This window comes from Oncorhynchus masou, chromosome 32 (genome assembly GCF_036934945.1).
Source record: "Oncorhynchus masou masou isolate Uvic2021 chromosome 32, UVic_Omas_1.1, whole genome shotgun sequence".
Taxonomy (NCBI): Eukaryota; Metazoa; Chordata; class Actinopteri; order Salmoniformes; family Salmonidae; genus Oncorhynchus; species Oncorhynchus masou.
Genome location: NC_088243.1, coordinates 28,435,008 through 28,462,783, shown reverse-complemented (window position 1 = coordinate 28,462,783; position 27,776 = coordinate 28,435,008). Strand labels below are relative to the sequence as shown.

Genomic DNA, 27,776 nt, shown 5'->3' with positions numbered 1-27,776 from the left:
TGCGCACAGTGTGGTGGAATGTGAAATGTGAATGTCCTTTCATAGCTGTTGATTGATGCCATTGATACTATCGTTCACATGGTGAGCGCGGAACACCCGAATTATTTCCTTCTGACTGCCCGTTTTGACTTACGATGATCAGTACCGAAGGTGCTGAAAGTGGAGGGGACCAGCCCTGCTTTCGGCTGGAACCGTTGAACACGCACCTACCCGTCAAAGCGGGTGACAGCCACCTTCTCTTCGGGGACATGGACACCCCCTCCAAAGTGACGGCCAACGGTGTGCAAGACATTGAGGATAGAATTCTGCGGATCACTGGTTATTACGGCTATTACCCGGGCTACTCCAGTCACAGAAGTAAGTCATGAAAACGACATTTATACATGTTTTTTTAAACAGTCGGAAAAGAAAGTAGCCTACAGTAGCCAGCCTAAAAGTCAACTAAACGAACACGTAAAACTAAAGGGATTTTTTCAGACAATGGCACAGATCGTAGTAGACTATGTATGACCCGCATATTATAGAGGGGGAAAAGAGCTTCGCTTCCCCATTTTACATTCATGTTAACCATTTATGGGGGGTTGCAGGAATAGGCCAAAACATTATCTTCACTCACAAAATGAAATACAGTGATTGATGTTAATTATACTGGTTTCTACTGTTCTGTCAATCACTGAGTTGTGTTTAATGTCAAGTGGGCATCTGTTTTTCATTCTAAGCTGACAGTCGCTGACAGTCGCTGACAGCGTCAGCTTTGTCGACTAAGAGGAAGTAATGTTTCTCCTTACATCCCTATTGACTTTTGGTCTGAGACACAAACAATCAACAGCAGACAGACAGACAGTCAGCCGCAATGCAATATCGTAATGTGATGCAAAGCCTCAGACATATTTATTACACATTGTATAGTGACTTGATGTCTATGCAAACCATTGTGCCTGTTACCATGACTGTAGTGTTTACTTAATCATTTAACAATCTAGATGACGAGGAGTCAAAATATGTTGAGGAGTGTATTAGGTGTTGGGTGCCTATTGAATTGTTTGTTGCTGGTCATGTTAATAGTTGGCACTGTATTAAAATAGTACATATTTTTCACGTAAACCCCCACCATTGTGCATGCATTGCAGGATACATTGGATATAATGTACTTTGTTTTTTTGCCAACTCAGAGTACTAGAAGAAGCTGCAAGCAGTATGCCTGGGCCACCCTTAATTGGATTGATCTTGATTTGCTATAAATCTATGTTTGCTGTGGTGAACCCATGGTTTGAGATGAACCTAGATTTAATTATATGGGTTGTTCATGGGATCTCTGTCTAGGAGCTCTTATACATCCCCTTTACCAATGACAGCAGGAAGAAAGAAAACCCTTTGGCACTCCACAATGCAATTACTGCCAGCAATATATATTACGTATAGCATATAGAGAATCTATATGAGATTACGGCCAGTATGCTTCACGTAAAATGCTACAGTGGTCAGAAATCCTATATACTGTAATTGGTCCATTCATTGTGGTATATGTGGGTGTAAATGTAAGGAAGATCTGATACTCTTGTTGAAGATGTCAGAGGAAAAATATCAATGATTCAGTGTCCCTGAGCCTGTTGCGTTTCAAACTCAAAATACCCTACTGAATTTAATTTGACGTGTCACACAAGCTCCTTTGCATTTCCTAGACGTTATATGAAAGTTCATCTACATGAATTAGTTGTGAAGTTACTCAGACCTAAAGAGCAATACAAGTCAGTGACACACAGTATCACTCAGGGTGGATAACAAGTCTTTACCAGGCTTTAGTGCATCATACAAGAGGATTTGAGATCTTAATTCAGTTATACGAGGTAATCAGCTTTCCAGTTAGACGGGGAAATAACTTTCAGCATAGCTAGGGAATGTCTGAATTGATAAGATATTTGCTTTCACACTGTTAAAGCCACTCTGGAAGATGAGCATACCATGATTTCTGTGGTATATCTGCTCAAGGAATGACATTCCATGAGTGCACCATAACCTATAGTGTTGGATACCTCACTGACTCTCTGGGTTCCTCTGCTGTAGCAGTAACTGCATCTGGGGAGGAACATGTATATCTCTCTCTTATTACATGGCTTTATTATCTTTGCTTCTTGGCATCACTTATGATAGTCTAACTAGGAAAGTAATAAACCATGTTTAAATGGACATTCCCACCTGTCCAATCTAATCAGATGAAAGAGAGCCTTCTCTAAACCAACAGTGGCATAACAAACTATTTGGTAATATAGCCATAATGAATGGATAGGATACCAGCTGTGATGAAATTACAGGTGTAAGGAGCAGGTGTTTTCAGTGTGGAGGGGAATAGCACCCGCAGTCACGTTCTTATTACACTTCTTATGACAAACCAGATGTGGGTCTCACAGAGAAGCTTTATTTGACATCTCGTCTCTATGATGTTGATGTCTGAGGGCTGCCTACCACTTGTTCGTAAGTATTTGTTTCAATTTTGAATTCAGAATTTAGATGTTTCTTGAAATGTTGCCTATCATTTACAAAGAGGTTGCTGTTGGGATGAAGCAAAAATAGCACAGATATAGAACATTCATTTAATCTTGCTAACGCCATTGGGTAATTATATTTTTGGCTTTTTTCTGTTGACATTTTGCTTTTGTTGCCAGCGGCAGTGAATTAATACTATGCCTCCAAGGAGGATCATGGACTACATTTTCAGAAAGGTTGTGGGCTAAAGTTCACATGGTGGCTGTGATGACAGTGATATGACCAAAAATGTAACTGTTTTGCTGACATTAAGTGATAACTGGCTGAAGTTGGAGTGTTGCTTTGAAATGGTAAAAATTATATAGCTTGCTCTTACCCCAGCACCAGTTCTCAGATCGATTCTGGGGACTCCTCATTGGCCCTGCTCAGTCAAATTGCCCAACAGTGTCCCTTGAACAAGCATTTTTTATATTTTTTTATAATTCTTGGTGTATAGTATCATGCCTGTGAAGTGCTGAGATAGCTTGTTCAGTGATCCAGAGGAGCTGGCTGGCTGGCACTGGCATCCCACTGGGCAGACTGGCAGAGGAGAGAGGAAGTGAAATGAAAGGCCTTGGCAACGCCTCTCAGCACCGGGCTAGGCTGGCAGCTCACATTAACATTGACATTGGAATAAGAACTCTGTTTGGAAACTCCAGAGGCTGGAGTGTTCTCAGAACAAATATGACAAGGAACACTATGATACTTATAGCTCTAAAAGTCTCCCCAGACACACAGACAACACATTCACATTTCTATTGAATCATTTAACATGTTCCCATCCCTAAACAATGCTCCATATCAGTGCTTGTTGACATCAAAATACAGTTGAAGTCGGAAGTTTACATACACATAGGTTGGCGTCATTAACATTCATTTTTCAACCACTCCACACATTTCTTGTTAACAAACTATAGTTTTGGCAAGTCGGTTAGGACATCTACTTTGTGCATGACACAAGTACTTTTCCAAACAAGACAGATTATTTCACTTATAATTCACTGTATCACAATTCCAGTGGGTCAGAAGTTTACATACACTAAGTTGACTGTGCCTTTAAACAGCTTGGAAAATTCCAGAAAATGATGTCATGGCTTTAGAAGCTTCTGATAGGCTAATTGACATCATTTGAGTCAATTGAAGGTGTACCTGTGGATGTATTTCAAGGCCTACCTTCAAACTCAGTGCCTCTTTGCATGACATAATGGGAAAATCAAAATAAATCAGCCAAGACCTCAGAAAAAATTGTAGACCTCCACAAGTCTGCTTCATCTTTGGGAGCAATTTCCAAACGCCTGAAGGTACCACGTTCATCTGTACAAACAATAGTACCCAAGTATAAACACCATGGGACCACGCATCCGTCATACCACTCAGGAAGAAGATGTGTTCTGTCTCGTAGAGATGAACATACTTTGGTGCGAGAAATGAAAATCAATCCCAGAACAACAGCAAAGGACGTTGTGAAGATGCTGGAGGAAACAGGTACAAAAGTATTTGTAACTACCATAAAAACGAGTCATATCTCGACATAACCTGAAAGGCCACTCAGCAAGGAAGAAGCCACTGCTCCAAAACCACCATAAAAAAGCCAGACTATGGTTTGCAACTGCACATGGGGACAAAGATCGTACTTTTTGGAGAAATGTCCTCTGGTCCGACCAACTGTTTGTCCATAATGACCATCATTATGTTTGGAGTAAAAATGAGGAGGCTTGCAAGCCGAAGAACACCATCCCAACCGTGAAGCACGGGGGTGGCAGCATCATGTTGTGGGGGTGCTTTGCTGCAGGAGGGACTGGTGCACTTCACAAAATAGATGGCATCATGAGGTGGGAAATTATGTGGATTTATTGAAGCAACATCTCAAGACATTAGTCAGGAAGTTAAAGCTTGGTCGCAAATGGGTCTTCCAAATGGAAATTGACCCAAGCATACTTCCAAAGTTGTGGCAAAATGGCTTAAGGACAACAAAGTCAAGGTGTTGGAGTGGCCATCACAATGCCCTGACGTCAATCCCATAGAAATGTTGTGGGCAGAACTGAAAAAGCGTGTGAGAGCAAGGAGGCCTACAAACCTGACTCAGTTACACCAGCTCTGTCAGGGTGGATGGGCCAAAATTCACCCAACATATTGTGGGAAGCTTGTGGAAGGCTACCTGAAACATTTGACCCATGTTAAACAATTTAAAGGCAATGATACCAAATACTAATTGAGTGTATGTAAACTTCTGACCCACTGGGAATGTAATGAAAGAAACAGAAGCTGAAATGAATAATTCTCTCTACTATTATTCGGACATTTCACATTCTTAAAATAAAGTGGTGATCCGAACTGACCTAAGACAGGGAATTTTTACGAAGAGTAAATGTCAGGAATTGTAAAAAACTGAGTTTAAATGTATTTGGCTAAGGTGTATGTAAACTTCCGACATCAAATGTATGATAGAACAACCTGCTATGTTGAACATATTTGTATTGGCTGGTAGTCAACCTACAAGCAGCAGGTGAATTGAATTACATTTTCACTCAGACATTCTTCATGTAGGCCGATGTCTGCACTCACTTTCCCCTTGTCCCTCTCTCAGCCTGCTATTTTTAACTAGTGTCTAATGGGTTGTGAGCTTTCTCTTGAACCACTAGCCCTCAGCTCTTTTGAGAATGGATAAAAAACAATGATTTATACAGTACCAGTCAAAGGTTTGACACACCTACTCATTCAAGGGTTTTTCTTTATTTTCTACATTGTAGAATAATAGTGAAGACATCAAAACTATGAAATAACACAAAAAAAGTTTTAAACAAATCAAAATAAAGTTTTAAACAAATCACTACCCTCTGTAGCGCCTTGCAATCGGAGGCCGGGCAGTTGCCATATCAGGCGATGTTGCAACTAGTCAGGATGCTCTCAATGGTGAAGCTGTAGAACCTTTTGAGGATCTGAGGACCAATACCAAATCTTTTCAGTCTCCTGAGGGGATATAGGCGTTGTTGTGCCCTCTTCATAATTGTCTTGGTATGTTTGGACCATGATAGTTTGTTGGTGATGTGGACACCAAGGAACTTGAAGCTCTCAACCTGCTCCACTACAGCCCCATTGATGAGAATGAGGGCATTCTCGGCCCTCATTTTCCTGTAGTCCACAATGATCTCCTTTGTCTTGATCACGTTGAGGGAGAGGTTGCTGTCCTGGCACCACACTTCCAGGTCTCCGACCTCCTCTCTATAGGCTGGAAACTATGCAGTATTTTGTTTTTTTTATGTACTATTTCTTACATTGTTACCCCAGGAAATCTTAAGTCTTATTACATACATCAGGGAAGAACTATTGGATATAAGAGCAACGTGAACTTACCAACATTACGACCAGGAATAGGACTTTCTCGAAGTGGATCCTCTGTTTGGACCACCACCCAGGTGGATCCCAGTAGGCAACCCAAAACAATGGCACCGCAGAAGGGTCAGACGGAGCGGTCTTCTGGTCAGGCTCGCTCACCGCTCCTGAGTATACCACTCGCCAATGTCCAGTCTCTTGACAACAAGGTAGATGAAATTCGAGCAAGGGTTGTCTTCCAGAGAGACATCAGAGATTGTAACATTCTCTGTTTCACGGAAACATGGCTCACTCGGGACACGTTATCAGAGTCGGTACAACCACCCGGTTTATTCACGCATCTCGCATCTACCAAGAGAATTCTCTTCGATTATAATCACAGCCGTGTATATATCCCCTCCCCCAAGCAGACACCTTGATGGCCCTGAAAGAACTTCATTGGACTCTATGTAAACTGGAAACCTTATATCCTGAGGCTGCATTTATTGTAGCATGGAATTTTAACACGGCTAATCTGAAAACAAGGCAAACAAAATTTTATCAGCATATATTGAATGCGCGACCCGGGCTGACAAAATTCTGGATCATTGCTACTCTAAATTCCGTGACGCATACAAAGCCCTCCCTCCTTTCGGCAAATCTGACCACGACTCCATTTTGTTGCTCTCAGCCTATAGACAGAAACTAAAACAGGAAACACCCATGCTCAGGTCTGTTCAACACTGGTCCGACCAACCTGGTTCCATGCTTCAAGATAGCTTCGATCACGTGGACTGGGATATGTTCCGGATAGCCTCAGACAACAACATTGATGTATACGCTGATTCGGTGAGCGAGTTTATTGGCAAGTGCATCGGTGATGTTGTACCCACGGTGACTATTAAAAAACCTTCCCCAAACAGAAACTGTGGATTGATGGCAGCATTCTCGCAAAACTGAAAGTGCGAACCACTGCTTTTAATCATGGAAAGGCGACCGGAAACATGACCGAATACAAACAGTGTATCTATTCCCTCCGCAAGGCATTCAAACAAGCTAAGCGTCAGTATTGAGACAAAGTAGAGTCGCAATTCAACGGCTCAGACACGAGACATATGTGGCAGTCAATCACGGATTTCAAAAAGAAACCAACCCTGTCGCAGACACTGATGTCTTGCTCCCAGACAAACTAAACAACTTTTTTGCTAACTTTGAGGACAATACAGTGCCACTGACACGGCCGCTACCAAAACCTGCATGCTCTCCTTCACCGCAGCCAACGTGAGTAAAACATTTAAACGTGTTAACCCTCGCAAGGCTGCCGGCCCAGACGGCATCCCCAGCCGCGTCCTCAGAGCATGCGCAGATCAGCTGACTAGTGTGTTTACGGACATATTCAAATCAATCCCTATCCTAGTCTGCTGTTCCCACTTGCTTCAAGAAGGCCACCATTGTTCCTGTTCCCAAGAAAACTAAGGTAACTTTAGCTAAACGACTATCGCCCCATAGCACTCACTTCCATCATCATGAAAGTGCTTTGAGTGACAAGTCCAGGATCATAAAACCTCCACCCTACCTGACACCCTAGACCCACTCCAATATGCTTACCGCTGCAATAGGTCCACAGACGACGCAATCACAATCACACTGCATACTGCCCTGACCCATCTGGACAAGAGGAGTGTTGATTACAGCTCAGCATTTAACACCATAGTACCCTCCAAAATCTCCATTAAGCTCAAGACACTGGGTATCGAACCCACCCTGTGCAACTGGGTCCTGGACTTTCTGACGGGCCGCCCCCAGGTGGTGAGTGTAGGAAACAACATCTCCACCCCGCTGATCCTCAACACTGGGGCCCCACAAGGGTGCGTTCTCAGCCCTCTCCTGTACTCCCTGTTCACCCATGAGTGCGTGGCCATGCACGCCTCCAACTCAATCATCAAGTTTGCAGACGACACTACAGTGGTAGGCTTGCATACCAACAATGACGAGACGGCCTACAGGGAGGAGGTGAGGGCCCTTGGAGTGTGGTGTCAGGAAATAACCTCACACTCAACGTAAACAAAACAAAGGAGATGATCGTGGACTTCAGGAAACAGCAGGGACCACCCCCCTATCCATATTGACGGGACAGTGGTGGAGAAGGTGGAAAGTTTTAAGTTCCTCAGCGTACACATCACGGACAAACTGAAATGGTCCACCCACACAGACAGCGTGATGAAGAAGGCGCAACAGTGCCTCTTCAACCTCAGGAGGCTGACGAAATTTGGCTTGTCACCAAAAACACTCACAAACTTTTACAGATGCACAATCGAGAGCATCCTGCGGGCTGTATCACCGCCTGGTACGGCAACTTCTCCGCCCTCAACTGTGAGGCACTCCAGAGGGTAGTGAGGTCTGCACAATGCATCACCGGGGGTAAACTACCTGCCCTCCAGGACACCCACACCACCCGATGTCACAGGAAGGCCAAAAAGATCATCAAGGACAACAACCACCCGAGCCACTGCCTGTTCACCCCGCTATCACCCAGAAGGCAAGGTCAGTACAGATGCATCACAGCTGGGACCGAGAGACTGAAAAACAGCTTCTATCTCAAGGCCATCACTGACTGTTAAACAGCCATCATTGAGTGGCTGCTGCCAATATACTGACTCAATCTCTAGCCACTTTAATAATTAAGAATTGGATGTAATAAATGTATCACTAGTCACTTTAAACAATGCCACTTTATATCATGTTTACATAACCTACATTACTCATCTCATATGTATATACTGTACTCTATACCATCTACTACATCTTGCCTATGCCGTTCGGCCATTGCTCATCCATATATTTATATATACATATTCTTGTTCATTCCTTTACACTTGTGTGTATAAGGTAATTGTTGTGAAATTGTTAGATTTACTTGTTAGATATTACTGCACGGTCGGAATTAGAAGCACAAGCATTTCGCTACACTCACATTAACATCTGCTAACCATGTGTATGTGACCAATACAATTTGATTTGTAGGCCTATGTAGATATTCCATAAAAAATCTGCCATTTCCAGCTACAATAGTCATTTACATCATTAACAATGTTTACACTGTATTTCTGATCAATCTGATTTTATTTTAATGGACAAAATATGTGCTTTTCTTTCAAAAAGGACATTTCTAAGTGACCCCAAACCTTTGAACGGTTGTATATATATATATATATATATATATACATATATATATATATATATATATATATATATATATATATATATATATATATATATATATACAGTATGAATCAGTTTTCCTCTTGTCATTGCATTTCTTCGAGAGCATAACTTGTCAGAAATGTCCAGATCAACTAGCCCATGTCAGCTAACGTTTTTTAGCTAGGTTTCTTGGCCCATTGATTTTGTTGTAATGTTTCAGTCACTCAAATATCACAGGACAATATGTGTAGAATTGTAGGAAATAAACTTTGAACTTGCAAAATGTTCTCTCCCCCACGAGAGGTGTGAACAGTTTGTGTCATGAACAGTACTTGTGCGTGTGGGAGGTTCCCCAATGCTGGAAGGAGGGACCTTAGTGAAAGGGTTTGGGAACCGCTGCACTAGAGGACTGATGGGGGGGGGGTTGTTTTGGAGCGCCTCCGTCTTGGCACTACCCCACCATTGTAAAATAAAGTTATGCATTTATTAATGCCATGTTTATTCTATTACATACTTTTAAATGATATTATGTGAGCTAAACTTAACGCTGCCTTAGGAAGTCTCTGCTAGTCGAAACACGTTGCAGTTGTGCATCCTGATGTACTATGCTAACTGCTTCTATATGTATTATTTTGTCATTAGTTCACTAAAGTTAATTGCAACATACTGGCTGCCTAGTTGTCTTCTTTCTTGGATTACCCACCATTTAGGGGCCTACCTTCCCACTGCCCTCATTTCACCTGTGAGCTAAACATTAAAAAAAGAAAAAGACTTCTTAAATTAACATATTTTGAAAGTCATAATGTTACTGTCCCCACTACATCAACACAAATACATCAGAAATACTGTAGAATTCCACTCATTCCTATTGAGGAGTGCCAATATGACCAAACGGTGGCTTCAAAGCCTCTCACTGGCCAATACATAGCATCAGCAATACTACAGGATGTACATGCATCATTGGTAAAAGCCCTACAAAGTCATTGGTGTAATATTTCTTAAAAATGGTTTAATAAGGAATAAGGAATTGCCAATGTAGCAAACATACAAACATGGGAGGCAAATTAGGAATCTAGGTACTTAGGATAGGTGATTAAGGCTAACTTGGCATACACTTCTTAAAAGTGTGCTTGACCACATATTCTCAGTGTTTGTGAGACTTTAGCAACAGTATAGCACAGTGTAAAACGGGTGGAGGAAATGCATATACCTGCAATACCACACAGATCTCTACTCCATTAATGGATTGGCTGTTAGAGGTGGGGGTTTCCATGCATTGTCCCCTCTCTCCTCTGGTCATTATTTTCCTGAGCTTACGCCAAACAGCAGCATAGTACGTTTTCAGTATATCCAGTCCTCCAGCAGTCTCATAGTGCCCTCTGGTGGTCTATTATCTAAACCTCAGCGTCAAGTCTCCTTCAGTCCTCCAATGAAATTCCAGCTAGTAAAAGGGGAGCTGTGACTGGAAGCCTATTTAGCCTTATTACTACCTGCATGTATAAATCAACATGGAGAGCTCCTTAAATCACACCCACTCTGACATCCATTATCTCCCTAGAAGAACCACTGAATACACATAACATGGGCATATCTATGGCATATGATACTCCTTATTTGCATTAGTTAACAAATACGTAAGATGACCAAAGTCCTATTGGTACACAGTTACAGTTACATCATACAGAAAATAATGGGTAATGCTTCTAACTGCTGCTCCTAGTCTGCTACTCTCCCTTATGCCCACTAGATGTCCCCCTCTTAAAATTTGTGATTTCTTCATCAACAGATGATGGGCATTGGTTTTAATCATCAATCTTAGCTTCACAACCTCACACTATTTTGTATAGTCCTGTAATTATTTAATATGTTTAACAACAATGTAGATGAAAATGCTATGCTTTGTTATAATCATATGGGTAGTCAGAATACTATTATACCACTGCCTACTCTAATACGTTATTTCAGGAACTCTCTCCCCTCTCTGTCCTCTCGTCCTTTTCCTACTCATCTCTGAGACGTACTGATTAACAGAGAGATGCATAAAGACAAAAGGCTGTATGGTGGCAGAGGGACATGGGCTAATCTGAATGACAAAGGCCCTGAATGGGGCTACTGCGTCAGTGTACTGGGCCAGAGCACACCAGAACAATGCCGTTGCTATGGAGGAGTACTGAGTTTTTTGGGGGGACCTGTGCCCTGGTCCAAGATGCAACAGCAGCACTGTGTTGGCCACGGATAAACCCTGGTCGGGGGTCTCTGGGGTTGTGATGAGAGGGGGAAGTGTTTGGTAGGTCTGAGGTGGAGATGTGTATCATTGGGATCATTGAGAGGGCTTGTCCCAGTCCTTATGGTCATCCCATCCCAGCACTAGGACTGAGAGTCACACCAGATGTTCCATCTCACCAGCTGCTGTTGTTGCTCTACTCTACCAACCTAACATGTGGCTGAAAGCAAACATCCCTCAGATGAATGAACATGTTTCAATAAGATGTTTAATAACAATGCTAGTTAGTTTAACTGTTTTGAACTCTAAACACAGATAGGACCCATGGAAATTAATTTGCTCAGGCATTAATCATGCAAACATTTTTTTTTTATTGTGGCACAGCATCAGTGGAATTTAAACCTATGCTCTTCTGTTCTATATCTATGGAATTAGTCCACTGTGCCACCAGGATGGAGCGAGCATGCCATGTTTTTTTTTATTCATTCAAAGCTGTTAATATAAGTCTATTCAAACAGGCCCCATTTCAAAGGAAACAAACACTCATTAAGATCAGGTGTGGCCAATTAGTGGGCGCTGCAACACACCTGAACACACTTATTAACAAGACAGGATAGAGAAGGTTTTGTTGATGCTGAAAGGAATGTATGTTTTTTAAATAACATTTTTAAAACATTCTCTGAACGTTACTAAAGTTTTCTTGTGGTTTTGATGGAAAGTTTTCTTAATGTTTTCTGACAAATTTGAGAACATGACTTTAAATAGAACCACGAGGAAACCTGCAGGAAGCATTATGCTGAAGTACTGAAATTCCCACAGAAGAACGCTGTTTCTTAACGTTCTCTGAACTATTTGAGAACATTTCCAATGTCAAACCAGTTGGAGAACATTCATAGAACATTACCAAATTTTAAATTAAATGTAACCATGTTTGAACTTCTAGGAAACGTTCTGTTAAAGTAATGAAATACCAGAAAATAATGTATTTTTGTCAAGTTCCTTAAAAGTGCACTATGAAACCTTTCAATTTTGTGGGGAATAGTTTGCCTTATTTCAGTTTATGTGACAAAAGAAGCAAGTATAGTGTAGAGGATCATTGGAACATGTGAAATATATTTTCCATAACCAAAAATATGGTATTTTCAGCAGTTTGAAGCTGGTGTACAAAACCGAAAGTAAAAGCAACAGAAACTGAACTTAAGAACGGGAAGCATAGAAATAGTGCACATAGGACAGCTTCCTAGACTTGCTTTCAATGAGATTTGACAGAGCTCTTTACTCACATTTTTTGTGAATTTGGTCAGGTCGCCCCAAAAAGTTACATATTGCAGCTTTAAATGTGCAGAGAATGTTCTAAAGCCTAGCAACTATCCTGCACCATTCCCAGAAAGTTGTGGGAAGATTGTATGCAAAATAACCATAGGCCAACCACACTCTCACCAAACTCTAAGAAACATATGGTTCTCTGAATGCTATGTGCTAGCTGGGAAGCCAGCTCCAGACTCCACTTTTAAGGAACAATGAAGCACTATGATCTGCCATGCTCTCTGTAGCCTTGCCAGGATTATGACTGATAGGAATTGGACAGGAGAGCGGGAAGGAAGGTCAGAGTGACACTGATATAGTGACAGAGAGAGGCAGGAGTACACATGTCCTGGTAACTGTAATCAATGGGAAGGTGCTGCAGCACTGGTTCACATCTCTGGTGAAATAATGCTCACTTGAGCAATACATAACTCTCATCCCCAGCCGGCGTTGATTTTACTGGCTTGGGAGTATGCAGGGTGGGGGATTTATATTACAGGGTGCTGAACCTCTGCTCTGTGACTCACCTCCTTAATGCTGTAGTATGCTATTGATGTATAGGCCGAAGTGACAGCGAGGCCCATTAGAACGTTTGATTGTGAAAACCACTGGGAGAGGCAGGATGACCGGGAGAGATTGCACTGTTAGATGGGAAATCCTGACCACACTCACATGGGCCATGAGTATGCCCTGTGCTCACACCTCTGCTGGGGCATACTGGGATACCTACAGGTGGTGTGTCTCCTCTCCTGTGAAGGATGAGCTTAATAAAACAATAAAGCAGTGGGCACTCTCCTCAATCACTCTCCTCAATCACTCTCCTTAAACACTCTCCTCAATCACTCTCCTCAATCACTCTCCTCAATCACTCTCCTCAATCACTCTCCTCAATCACTCTCCTCAATCACTCTCCTCAATCACTCTCCTCAAACACTCTCCTCAATCACTCTCCTCAATCACTCTCCTCAATCACTCTCCTCAATCACTCTCCTCAATCACTCTCCTCAATCACTCTCCTTAAACACTCTCCTCAATCACTCTCCTCAATCACTCTCCTCAATCACTCTCCTTAAACACTCTCCTCAATCACTCTCCTCAATCACTCTCCTCAATCACTCTCCTCAATCACTCTCCTCAAACACTCTCCTCAATCACTCTCCTCAATCACTCTCCTCAATCACTCTCCTCAATCACTCTCCTCAATCACTCTCCTCAATCACTCTCCTCAATCACTCTCCTCAATCAAAAACAATAGCATGAACAGGGAGTAAACATTTCATTTCTGATACCCTGTTTTCCTCTATGATAATACTTTGCGGCTACAGTTTTTGTATCTGGTCCCTGCTCTTTCCAGCCCCCGTTTCTGTGGGCATGACAGAGCACCATGAAGTGGGCTGAATGTGTGGGTGTTGGAGAGAGGATGTGCAGCCAGACTCTCCTCATCTAGACTCTGGGAGATTGTACTGCAGCAGATCTCCCTGTCGTGAGGTGTATTGAGGCAACCTGGTCACATAGACTAGACGTAACATGGTAGGTAAATCCGGGACACTCAAATGAGTATGATGTTATGCTTGGTATTATCACATAAGACAGAAGGTTATTTAAGGCAAAAACAAAAGTAGGAATTTGTGACATATCATACGTTTTGCAGATTTGTAACATATTGTATGAATTACAATAGAGCCCCACAGTGTGTCACAGTTTCTGTGTTATTTGATTGTTGTTTCCTTAGCTTACCGTTGGAGGGCTACCTTACACTGTTTTCTAGTTTCCAGGTTACCCTGATTATTACTTATGGGATTCACCTGTGTTTAATTACCTTCTCTGGTCACCTGGTTGCCTTGTTATTTAGATTCCTCAGTTGGCCTGTATCTTTGCTTAGGTCTCATGTTTTATTAGTGTGCTCTTGTGCGGTTGCCTTGTTTCTGTTAAGACGCTAAGTAAAAGTTCTGGATTTACCCTTACCTCTCCTTGCTGTGTTTCTCTGTGCCTGGGTTTGAGTTCGTACTGGCATTATTATTAAGGTAGACCTAAGACTGCTATGGACCCAGCAGAGATTTTTCAGTCGTCCTAGGAACATTCCGAACTCCACCATTTACGGTCGGCTCTCACCCACCATGGAACTGTGATTGGTTGCCATGAGGCGCGGCAGCAGACATTGTCGGATGATTTAAGAACTCTTGTGTACGCTCTGCAGACAGGACAGACAGGAACAACGTCTGCTGCACCTGTGGCTGTTCCTGATACTCAACTCCCTACCAGCTCAGGGTCTTCCTCCCTTCGGGAAGCCTCATCTTCCAGCACCGGAGCGATGTGAGGGGCATCCTGGGAGGTGTCGTGGATTCCTGCTCCAATGCTCGCTGGCCTTCGAGCTGCAGGCATCAACGTTTCCCACTGAGCGTTCCAGAGTGGCATACGTAATCTCCTTGCTCTCATTACGGGCTCTGGCCTGGGCTACGGCAATATGGGAGCAACAATCAGACATTTGTTTTAATTGGCAAAGCTTCACCCAGGAGATGTGGTTTTTGGATCACCCCATCAGTGGCAGGAACACTGCTCAAAGACTCAATGCATTTGGCAGGGCAGCTGGAGCGTAGCTGATTACACCACTAACTCTCGGACGCTCGCCGCTGAGCGTTGTTGGACTACAAAGGCACTTCACTCAGCCTTTCTGAACGGACTCAGCGAGGTTCTCAAGGATAAACTGGCTTCCTGGGACAAGCCTGACACTCTGGATGAGCTTATCATTTTGGTCATCTGGATTGAAAACCAGCTTCGGGAATGTCGTCGTGAGATGACGGAGGGGTTCTGAGCTGTTTCCAGTATTTCCGCTCTGGAGTGCAGGTGCAGGATTAACAAGCAACGTTGTCTTTACTGTGGATAGTCTGGACATTTCCGTGCCTCCTGTCCCGAGCTGAGGGGAAAGGGGATGACTTGTCAGTAGATGGGAGAATACTGGGGAGTCAGATACAGTCTCCAGCTGCCGACACAGTACACACCTTGCTTCCAGCCAACCTGCGGTGGGACAATGGGCAGTTGGACATTCCTGCTTTCAATGACTCTGGGGCTACCGGCTGTTTTCTGGATCGCACATTAGCTCGCCAACAGGGACTGACTCTCACTAAGCTGGACATTCCATTGTCGGTCACTGCGCTGGATGGTCAACCCCTAGGGTCTGGGAAGGTGAAGCAGCTCACCATGCCTATTCAGCTGCGAGTTCTGGATTATCATGTGGAGTTTATCCAGTTGCATTTGGTGACACTCCTGAGCTTCCCCTGGTTCTTGAACCCCTGTGGCTTTCTATCCATAATCCTCAAATTGACTGGCCCTCGGGAAGTGTTCTGGGATGGAATCCTTCATGCGAGTCCACCTGCCAGCAACTCTCGCCACATCTTTCCGGCCCTGCTCGTCTGGAGGCTTCCAAATCTCCTGTTTCCCTGGCTGGAGATGACAAGCCTGATCTTTCCCGCATACCTCGGGATTACTGGGATCAGGTCTTCAGCAAACGAAGGGCCAGTGAACTGCCTCCTCACAGGTCCTACGATTGTGCCATCAACCTCCTGCCGGGCACCACTCCTCCGAGAGGAGGGCTGTATTCTCTCTCAGGTTTAGAGACTGCAGCCAGGCGCTGGTGGCTGGTTTTATTCGGCCGTCCACTTCACCTGCAGGATCGGGTTTTTCTTGTTTGAAAGAGGGATGGGGGATCCCTGTATCAATTACCAGGGTTTAAATAACATTACCATCAAGAACCATTACTCTCTTCCTCTTATGTCGTCAGCATTTGAAAGACTCCAGGGAGCTACAGTTCTCAAAATTGGATTTACAGAACACATACAATCTGGTGCGCATCAGACAGGGAGACGAGTGGAAGACAGCGTTCAATACCCCAAATGGACATTATCAGTACCGTGTCATGCCGTTTGGACTTACAAATGCTCCGGCCATTTTCCAGGCCCTGGTTATTGATGTGCTGCGCGACTTCCTTCACCAGGTGGTGTACCTGGATGATATCCTCATCTTCACCAGGCCCTGGTTATTGATGTGCTGCGCGACTTCCTTCACCAGTTCAGGTGGTGTACCTGGATGATATCCTCATCTTCACCAGGCCCTGGTTATTGATGTGCTGCGCGACTTCCTTCACCAGTTCAGGTGATGTACCTGGATGACATCCTCATCTTCTCCAGGCCCTGGTTATTGATGTGCTGCGCAGGTGGTGACTTCCTTCACCAGTTCAGGTGGTGTACCTGGATGACATCCTCATCTTCTCCAGGCCCTGGTTATTGATGTGCTGCGCGACTTCCTTCACCAGTTCAGGTGGTGTACCTGGATGACATCCTCATCTTCTCCAGGCCCTGGTTATTGATGTGCTGCGCGACTTCCTTCACCAGTTCAGGTGGTGTACCTGGATGACATCCTCATCTTCACCAGGCCCTGGTTATTGATGTGCTGCGCGACTTCCGTCACCAGTTCAGGTGGTGTACCTGGATGATACCCTTATCTTCTCCAGGCCCTGGTTATTGATGTGCTGCGCGACTTCCTTCACCAGTTCAGGTGGTGTACCTGGATGACATCCTCATCTTCACCAGGCCCTGGTTATTGATGTGCTGCGCGACTTCCTTCACCAGTTCAGGTGGTGTACCTGGATGATACCCTTATCTTCTCCAGGCCCTGGTTATTGATGTGCTGCGCGACTTCCTTCACCAGTTCAGGTGGTGTACCTGGATGACATCCTCATCTTCTCCAGGCCCTGGTTATTGATGTGCTGTACCTGCGACTTCCTTCACCAGTTCAGGTGGTGTACCTGGATGACATCCTCATCTTCACCAGGCCCTGGTTATTGATGTGCTGCGCGACTTCCTTCACCAGTTCAGGTGGTGTACCTGGATGACATCCTCATCTTCACCAGGCCCTGGTTATTGATGTGCTGCGCGACTTCCTTCACCAGTTCAGGTGGTGTACCTGGATGACATCCTCATCTTCTCCAGGCCCTGGTTATTGATGTGCTGCGCGACTTCCTTCACCAGTTCAGGTGGTGTACCTGGATGACATCCTCATCTTCTCCAGGTCCATGGTTGAACACATCCAACATGTTCACCAGGTTATTCAAAGCCTCCTCTCTCACCACTTGTTTGTGAAGGCTGAGAAGTGTGAGTTTCACATTCCTCAGATCTCCTTCCTGGGGTACATCGTGTCTCAGGGCTGTGTATGTATGGACTCCCAAAAGGTAGAAGCGGTGGTCAACTGGCCGCGGCCCAGCACTGTCAAGCAATTCCAGCATTTTTGATGTTTTGCTAATTTCTACTGGAGATTTGTGAGACTTTAGTTCGGTGGCGGTGCCATTGACAGCGCTCACCAAGGGCTTGGCATAAGCTGGACCCCTGCTGCTGAGAAGGCGTTCCAGGACCCTTACCTCTGCTTGCTTTGTTTCTCTGCGCCTGGGTTTGAGTTCATACTAGTATTATTGTTACATAGTGGAGGTGTCATAATACCCATAAAACCTAGCAGTCAAACAGGGAAATGATTCCAATAGTTTTTCCTCCATACATTGTTTCCCATTGGGGATTTTAGAAACACTTAAAATAAGGGCTGTGTTTTGTGTAGGCTTACCCTGGCATGACGTTTTGATAACCATCTCTAAGACAGGGTGGATTTTATCAATATATTCAGTTTTATTTTTTGAAAAATATGTAAAAATGCTAATTAGCATAGACATCTTCCAAGGCTATAAATCTATAACTTCCTGCATGTCCTCTCTAGCTCACACCTTTGCTAACAGGTATGGTGTCAATTTAAAACTTGCACAATCTAACCAATTTATTCGTTGCTACATTTAGCTAACATTAGATTGTTAATCCAAAGATACTTACTTTTGCCAAATTGAGGCAGTCTTGTCCAGATCATCTTTGCATTTTGTAGGTCTTTATGATAGACACATTAGCAGCCAATTAGCATTTCATTTTGGGGGGGGGTAAATACAGGCAAATATATTGGTAAAAGTCACCTTGGCCTCGAGCGATTAGTACGGTTATCAAAATGTCCTGCCAGTGTAAGCCTACATGGAGCACAGCCCTTATATTAAGTGTTTCTAAAACAAAATCCTATGGGGAAAATGAATGGTGGAAAAACAATTGGAACCATTTCCCTGTTTAACCGCTAAGTTTTATGGGTATTATGAATCCCACTGTGGTACTCTATTCGTAACATATCATATGAAACGGATGATGAGCGTCCACAAATTAATACATAACATACGAAACATAACATATCATACTAATTGGAGTTTTACTATCTTACGTCTACCCCAGGTTGAGTGATTCCAGGTTGAGTGAGTCCAGGTTGAGTGAGGAATTAAGGGTGGTGGGGGGACATAGGTAAGTTCTTTCCCATTCTCAGTTAAATTAATTTGTGTTACAGTGGCACACACAACAGGACAGGACCTCTATAAATAATCTAAGACTGAAGGAGTAGTGAAGTAGGAGAGAAGTGCCAGCAGAGGAGGGAGAGAGAGAAAGAGGGAGAGAAAGAGAGGGGGGATGCTTGGTTACCTTCCAAACAAAGCATCTGATTTGCACAGCAAACGAAGAGGAGGGGAAAGCAACGGAGGAGGAATGAAAGGAAAGAGATGAAGGGAGTGATTGCACGGTGCCACACACTTGAGTCTACCTTGAAGACGGTGTAGCGTTGGATCACGGCATGACAGCTCAACAGTAGTCTCCACTCCACAGCACTTCTACTGAGCTCCACCACTGTCCAGAGAGAAAGACAACATCTAAGTAAGAAACAGTGAGGGAGTCAGCTCAACTGATTGTGAAGGAGGGAGAGACAGAACTAAAGAAGAAGATAGAAGATGCACATCAATAGACATTTAGAAAGAAGAAGCGGATAGAGAGCTAAAACACGCTGCCTGTGGATGAGCCAGGAGCCCGGGGATGCAGAGGGATTGCAGGAGGAACGTAGCAGCAGCAGCCTAGCCAGGCGGACAGACAACATACACACATCTCAGAGAGGAACTGTTGGCTCTGCCCCTAGTGGAGGATGAAGAAGCATTCAGCCAGAGTGGCTCCTCTCAGCTCCTACAGCTCCCAGGTCCTCACCTGCTCCATCTCCGAAGGTAAAAACTCCTGATTGGGGGTAGGGGACAGGGAAAAAGGGATGGAGTCCCAGCCTAGGTGCCATGTCTAGGACATGTGTGTGTACATTTGTGTTTGCATATGCGTGTGTGTCTAAGATTGGCAGCATTGGAAACTCATCAAACCCTTCTATAAGAGCAGAGATATACGTGGTGATTACCATATATTTGTGCATTATTAATGCCTATAGCTAAACGACTCTGGCAGTTTTGCTGTTTTTACATATTAATACTTGTGTAATAGGGCTTGGTGTTAAGTGGTCGTTGCATGGCTCATTAAATCAACCCCAAAGGGCAGAGTATGAGAGAGAAAGAGAAAGAAGGAGAGAGGGAGGAAGGGAAGGAGGGAGGGAGAGTTAAGGTAGCTAAAACAAATTAGGATGTGTCCAGTCCTAGTATAATTGTGTGCTCTGGGCTTTCTTTGATTAAGTAAAGAGCACATGATGTGCCCTCCACAGAATAGTGTATGCTGGGCTTCTTGTTAAGTCTATTAAATGTCACAATGGCATGAACATTATATAAACAGTATAAATGATGTAAACAATATAAAGTTATCAAGTAGACTATTATCTTGTGATTATTCAAAATCATACACAATCAGATTAATGATTATATTACCAATCAACTGTTAGGATTATTTCAATATTTTCACTTGAATGACAATGTATTACAGAACTATGAGAAACGTCCATGCCGTTGCTCTTCCCCATTCTTTGGGAGGGGATACAGAACTTATCGACAGGGACTGTGATATCACAGTGTGTGTTTAGTTGTCATTTGTCACAATGTCACAATTGATATTGACAATCCAAACAGGCTGACGGCTGTTCTCACATCTTTTCCTTCTTGCTTACCTGTCTTGTATGTGATGAGTTTTAGGCAAAACCCATTTAGATCTGGACATGGGTACCACAGCCTTTAAATGGTACAGGCCTCTACACAGCCATACACTGTTTCTAGGGATTTGAGTTCCAAACCATTGCCTTCGTGTCTATTTTGCAGAGATGAACAAAATATACATTTAATCAATTCATCCATGTATTTTCGTCTCTCCTGGGATGGAATAAATGCACTGCCTGACTCCTGTATACCACTGCATGCCATCTAGGAACATCAGTGTTTACATTTCTCACCTTTGCTTATGAGTTGACTCAAAACATAGCTTTGGGCTTAATACAGGATGTATAGGTAGCTAGGTAAACACTTACTATACAGCATTGCTTAGAGATATTCCTGTCCTTTGCAATACCTTAGCCAAATGATGCTGTCAAGTGTCCAGACTACAGCTTGTGAGATACTGTAGGTTTCCTTTATAGTTTTGCTAAGCTATTCTTTGCTGTGCCATACCATAGTGTCTGTTATAGAATCGCAAATGTAGCCAATACTTCAGCATTAATGAGGTGGAATGTGGAATTATAGTTTTGTTTTAAAATCCGCATCCTGGCAAAGGATCACAGTGTGGTACTTTTGCCTGGGGAAACAGGATGCTAGCAAGCCTACAATGTGTTGCTCTCCGCACCTAGCACCCATTACAGTACTGTACACTGAATTATGTCCTCAGTATGGGAAAGATCTTTGAGTGGTTAATGAACCTCAGAGAGAGGAGGACAAAGAAATGTAGCTCAGCATACAACATCTACATCCAGACACGCTCATAGAAATGATGTTACTTCTGGTTTTAAATCATGCAGTTCTGGATCGTCTCCTATACTCCCCTTAAGGTCTGGCTGTCTGTCCCCATCTGGGACAAAGTGAGATAAAAACTTTAAGAGAAAGCATGTAATCAATCTTTAGTTTTAAGGCATAAAACTCTATAAAAGATGTAAGTCCACGTGCCAGGTCTTACATTTCCTGGATATATATTGGAGGGGACATTTTCATCCAAAAGTAAAACTCTGCAATATTAAACTCTGCACTGTACGCCAAGATCCCAAGCCAAATTGACAGAGTTCCAATTGCCAATGAAAGTTAGCTACTGTATCTAATTGGGTGGCAGGTAGTTTAGCAGTTAGAACATTGAGCCAATAATCAAAAGGTTTCTAGTTTGAATCCCGAGCTGACTCTGTAAAAAATCTGTCAATCTGCCCTTAGTCCTAATTGCTCCCGGGTTGCCGTCAATCATGGCTGATCCAATACTGTGACCCCACTCTCAGTGGGAGTGGGATATGCAAAAAACGCATTTCCATTTCACCACACATTTGTTAAGGTTACACATTGGTACGTGTGTGAAACAGGACAAATATAAGCACCCCCTATTTGACATTTTGAATTGTCACAGTAACCTCAGTTGCCACAGTAACCATGGAGCAAAGTGGGGCAGATATACAGTTTCCCTATCAAAATGATCTTTTAAAAAAAGAAGTCAAACATCACTGACTGGAACTGATTCTAATGCACTGTCTGTCTTCATCATCAGCATTGTCTGTTTGTCCAGCATTGTCTTTTCGTGTCTCTGGAAAGGCACTCTTTGGATAGATGCAATGCTCAACTAATATTATGGAGCAACTGTAGGTGTATGATTGCTGTTGAATAATGGTGTTACTGTTTGGTTTTGTCATCATGAAGTTTATGTAGGAAACTAGCAGCATTATTGTAACTTAGGGTCAGACAGCATAAAGTGTCTTGGGTTTCAAGGACATTATCGTTCTGGATGTGCTGCCCGACGTCTTTCTTCCTACTTCTAATGCTTTAAAGTCTAACAGAAACCAGCACACACACTCTTAAGCATCTATGACATGTTAAGCCAGCAATTAATGTTACCTTTGAAAGAGTTTAATCTCATGTATATTCCATTTCAGTACACTCTGCTTTCTGTTTTAGAGAACCTAAAGGGAAGAGTCACGGTATGAATCGAAGTGGTACTTTTATAGTCTTGATTGGATTTTTTTTTTGGGGGGGGGGGGGGGGTGGCGGAAGACTGCTCTGAACCAACAGTTTTCTCTCTGGGAGCAGAGGGTCGATACCTAGTGGTGCACATAGGGGTTTTATTGGATTACTTAGAGGCACTGATTGTACTCATCTTGTTTTGAGCATTATTAATGGCCCTCCTCAAAGGTCCAAGTAGAGAGGAGCGAGAGAGCCTGCTGCTTCCTGCTATACTGTAATGTAATGTCTATAGCCATGGTGGAAATGGCTGGGCTGAACCCATAGTGCTGAACCAGCAGTCTGAGAGAGAGCAGCAAACACCCAGCACATGTCTATTTTATTCCTGCCCTGGTGTAGGTTGATAGTGCTGTGGAGGCCTAGATAACGGATCCTGGATCTCCGGAAACGGACTCACATCATCTCAGTGACACACACATAAAACACACACGCGTGCACACACCATTCACACCCACAGTCCATTAAGGCAATGCACCAACCAACATTATTCTGCTTTGACTGCAAAATGACTGCTGCAAGGAATAACATTCAATATAAGTCCTTACATTTCTGTTCTCGATTCCTGTTTCTCTGTAGTAGTGGGTTTGATGTGCTCACAGTTAGCTTTACGGTTCTCTTTGCTCCCAGTCTCCCTGCGCACAGTGCACCAGTCCAAAAACCACCCAGTCTGCTCTGAAGCCACTGAATGCAGAAGTGCACACTCAGAGCTTTGGTAATCTAATCTCTTTACAGTCGCAAGCAACAAAAAAAGGCAGATCTGCTAAACTTTCAACAATGTTTTCTTGCGGTTGTAAAGATGTCAGCAGTCTACCATAGTGGCCCATGTTATGTCCACTAGAGAGTCCGAGTGGAACATCTTGCTCAGTGCTCTAAAAGGAATGTTGAAAAGTCTTATTCTACAATAGCCAGACCTCTGAACAATCAATCCTGTCGTTTCTTTAGAGCACAATATAAGGAATGGTAAGAAACAGGAGGCTGCCACAATTGACAAGGTTGTCATGTCTTTCCAGAGACGGATGCCACGGGATTGGGTGGACACATACATCATGTGGATCCTTTTTGGGGGTCAGGTTTCTGTGCATGTCTGAATACATGTCTATATTAGGACCGTATCCCCTGTGTTGTATAATGACTCAATGTTGCTATTCCTGACATAGGCAACCAGCATCCAGAATGCTAAGAACACATATTTTGATCAAAGCTATGCCTTAGTGCCTTTACAGCAGGTCATTCAAACTGGAGGACTGACTCACCAAGGACGAATTATCAATACTTGTTTATATATCTCAGTGAGGCAGCCAGGATAGCGTCATAGAATGGAGCTTGGAACCCATTGGTCTTTATGGAACAATCCACTCTAATTGTCTTTGTGAAAGCTGTTCCACATCAGCTTTATTTTCAAATGCTATGTGTTTTATTGTGGAAATGGAACATTCAAATTGACCAGTTGCTATCAACCACACACTGGAAAAACAAATACTGAAAACACATGCTTATGACTCTTTGTCCAGAGTGTCGCTGTCCACTGTGCTGAATGGGGTGCCACTGTCCATGGTGCTGAAGCATCTTTTATTCAGCCACACCTACACCAATGCCTCTTGTGATGCAACAAGCCTACAGTACATATCCCTCCATACTTTAACTACGGATGTGTTTACCCCCACAGGAGAGGAGGGTTCTGAGTCTCATGCGGACACACCAGGCAGTGAGGCCAGTGAAGAGGGGAAATTGTACCAGACGTGTGCTAACACAGTGCTGAAGGTGCTGGGGGGCCTCCTATTGGTCCTATGTGTCTCCTCCTCTTGGGTGGGCACCACTCAGCTGGTCCAGCTCACCTTCAAGTCCTTCTCCTGCCCCTTCTTCATCTCCTGGTTCAGCACCAACTGGACCATCCTCCTCTTCCCTCTCTACTACGGAGGCCACGTGGTCACCACCAGGGACAAGCAGACGCCTATACAGAAATTCAGGTGATTGATCATGACAGTGGGGAAGGGCTTATACAAGGTTGCACAGGCTAGGTACTGTAGCTCCTTGAGAAACCATAGACTCCATAGGCTACAATTCCAGGGTATTGAATCAGTTGTAACACCCAGAAGTGTTTATGGGAGCTGCAGTAGTAGCTGCAGCAGATTTGTAAAATGCTTTCTGTTCAGTTTTCGGGGGGTTTGATCTCCTCCAGTGCTGTGAGACGTTGTTTATATGACACACCCCTCCTCTAATTACCATGGGCACAGGCATGTGAAAGGGATATTAACTGCAACCATGAGAAATGGCCAGTATAATAATTTCAATGAAGCATTGCCTCTCAGCCAGAAGAACGGTTTTGACTTCCATCCAAAGTTTAGGAATTCCCATTTCCTCATGGGTATAGGACTAATCCCGTTGATAAGTTCTCTTACCAGCAACAAATTTGAGAATAAATAACCTCTTCCTTTTCTCTATCCACTATTTCCTCTCTATAATTCCATTCGTCAGAGAGTGCAGCAGGCTTTTTGGGGAGGATGGGATGACCCTCAAGCTGTTCCTGAAGAGGACAGCTCCCTTCTCCATTCTGTGGACCCTGACTAACTACCTGTACCTGCTGGCCCTGAGGAAGCTGACCGCCACTGATGTCTCAGCCCTCTACTGCTGCCACAAGGCCTTCGTCTTCCTACTGTCCTGGATCGTCCTAAAGGACCGCTTCATGGGTGTACGGGTCAGTACTCTACCACTACTATTACTTCATTGGGCTTGGTCACACAGCTATCCAATGAATCATACAGGGGAGGGAAGGTAGGCACAAGTATTAATGTTGATTGGTTTACTTCCCTCATTCCTACCTGCAGATTGTGGCGGCCATAATGGCCATCACAGGCATTGTCATGATGGCTTACGCAGATGGTTTCCATGGGGACTCCATCATAGGCGTGGCCTTGGCTGTTGGCTCCGCGTCCACATCGGCTCTCTACAAGGTTAGTTTACTAAGCAGGTGCCTGTTTATACTGAAATAATTAGAATTCTTAATTAGTTTTACATAGAGTTCCATCAGTATAACATATCTGGACATTGTTTCCTCTGCTGCAGGTGCTGTTTAAGATGTTCCTGGGCAGTGCCAACCTGGGTGAGGTGGCTCACTTCCTCTCTACCATGGGTGTCTTCAATCTCATCTTCATCTCCTTCATCCCCCTCATCCTCTACTTCACCAAAGTGGAGCACTGGGGCTCTCTGTCCTCGCTGCCCTGGGGATACCTGTGTGGCCTGGCTGGGCTCTGGCTGGGTGAGTGGAAACACACACACACACTATTTGATCTTACTAGAAACAATATTTGTGTTAACATTGTCATTTCTCTTTCAGTGTTCAATATCCTGGTTAATGTTGGCGTGGTGCTTACCTACCCCATCCTCATCTCTATAGGGACATTGCTCAGTGTGCCCGGCAATGCAGGTAAGTGTCTGTGTGTGAGCGCGTGTGTGTGTGTGTGTGCGTGCGTGTGTGTATCTCTGAAAAAATGTGTAAAGGGCTCTTTATTCTAATGCATGCAGAGGTATTGTATTCAGACGTCAGCACTTGAGACCCCGGCAACAAACAGATAACACAGCAGGTCTCACTCTCTCACCTCGGAAACCCAATCATCATTGTGCCTTCAGACGCAGCAACTATCCGTCACAAAGGGAGGATCAGGTTGCTAAGGCGACACTAAATGCCCACAGTTATTTTCCTTAACCACAGTGGCCTGTATGAAGGTCAGTGGGTTACTACAGCTTGGCATGGTGCAGGGGTGTAGACCTTTAGAGCAGAGAGGACATAGTGGCCCACTTGTGCTGATTGTAAGCTGCATTGTTAAGCTACATACTGTATATCCCCCCATGCAGTTCAGTTCACCCCACCTTTGCCCTACGGTTTCTGTTACTTTACGTAATCATTCAGAACATCTCTCTCTGTCTTTCTCCCTCTCTCTTCTATTACCTTACTTCTGCTTAATTAATCAAAACATCTCTCTCTCGCGCCGTACCTCCCTCCCTCTCTCCCTCCCTCCCTCTCTCCCTCCCTCCCTCTCTCCCTCCATCCCTCTCTCCCTCCCTCCATCCCTCTCTCCCTCCCTCCATCCCTCTCTCCCTCCCTCCATCCCTCTCTCCCTCCATCCCTCCCTCCGTCCCTCTCTCCCTCCATCCCTCTCACCCTCCCTCCCTCTCTCTCTCCCTCCCTCCGTCCCTCTCTCCCTCTCTCCCTCCCTCCCTCTCTCCCTCCGTCCCTCTCTCCCTCCCTCCCTCCGTCCCTCTCTCTCTCCCTCCCTCCCTCTCTCCCTCCCTCCCTCTCTCTCTCCCTCCCTCCGTCCCTCTCTCTCTCCCTCCCTCCGTCCCTCTCTCCCTCCGCCCCTCTCTCCCTCCCATCCATAGTGGTAGATGTGTTGAAACATGAGGTGATCTTCAGTGTGGTGCGTCTGGCTGCCACCTGCATCATCTGCCTTGGCTTCCTGCTGCTGCTGCTTCCTGAGGAGTGGGACTCCGTCACGCTGCGCTTCCTCGCTGCATTCAAGAAGTCTGAGGAGCATGGAGAGGAGCTGACTGATTCCAGCATCCACACACGCAGCCGCAGCCAAGCCAATGGCGCCGTCTCAATCCCTATGGCATGACCCCCGACCCTGTCAGCTCCCATGATCCTCCAAAGGCCCATCCCATCACCAACCCCTATCCTCGCACGGTTCTACATGTCCCATTTGGGAAGCATGGCGGGATGACTCCTGTGCTGACTACAGACCAGGAAGTCCAAAATCAGGAGAACAGGAAGTGTTTCTATGGCTGAGAGAAACTGTTGTGGAGTTGAATCTCCTCTGTCACTTTCTCCAGGAACTAATGGGGAGTTAAAAGAGAACCATACTGCTGATTTTGCTGAGCGTAAAGTTTGAAAGTCTTGAACTCCTTGCCACACCCAGTCTTGCCCCTAGACCACATAAGCCCAACCTTGAACCTGCTCCACGGACTATATTCTGTGAATATAAATATTGACAGGGCCAGTTTGGCTCAATCTTATGTGCATTTATTGAATTTACTCAGAGGTGTATCAATAGAGTATTTACATTTGACTTCTTATATAGTATTATATACAGGAATGGGTTGGGAAACATATGCTGAACATACAGGCTCTTTTTCTTTTTTAATAAAAGTCAAATAAAGACCAATAGCTTCTTGATCAGATCGTCTCATAAACACAACCTT

The 27,776-nt window shown here is 44.2% G+C and overlaps 1 protein-coding gene across 2 annotated transcripts; it reads left to right on the top strand.

Annotated features, from left to right (window-relative positions):
* slc35f4 (solute carrier family 35 member F4) lies at window positions 1–27,750 on the top strand. Of its 2 annotated transcripts, none has more exons than XM_064953774.1 (7): window positions 1–357; window positions 24,247–24,547; window positions 25,056–25,275; window positions 25,406–25,531; window positions 25,644–25,836; window positions 25,915–26,004; window positions 26,958–27,750. In XM_064953774.1, exons 1-7 carry the CDS (start codon window positions 135–137, stop codon window positions 27,191–27,193), a joined length of 1,389 nt encoding a protein of 462 aa, XP_064809846.1. In that variant the 5' UTR covers window positions 1–134; the 3' UTR covers window positions 27,194–27,750. The 2 variants fall into 2 exon arrangements, with proteins under 2 accessions (XP_064809846.1, XP_064809847.1); XM_064953775.1 differs by lacking the exon at window positions 1–357 and adding an exon at window positions 19,202–19,679.
* Window positions 27,751–27,776: the final 26 nt, after the last annotated feature.

Coding starts and splice junctions, on each gene's coding strand:
- slc35f4 (XM_064953774.1), top strand. CDS start 135: ATGATCAGTACCGAAGGTGCTGAAAGTGGAGGGGACCAGCCCTGCTTT. Junction 25,532..25,643: donor CCACATCGGCTCTCTACAAG/GTTAGTTTACTA, acceptor CCTCTGCTGCAG/GTGCTGTTTAAGATGTTCCT. Junction 26,005..26,957: donor CAGTGTGCCCGGCAATGCAG/GTAAGTGTCTGT, acceptor TCCCATCCATAG/TGGTAGATGTGTTGAAACAT.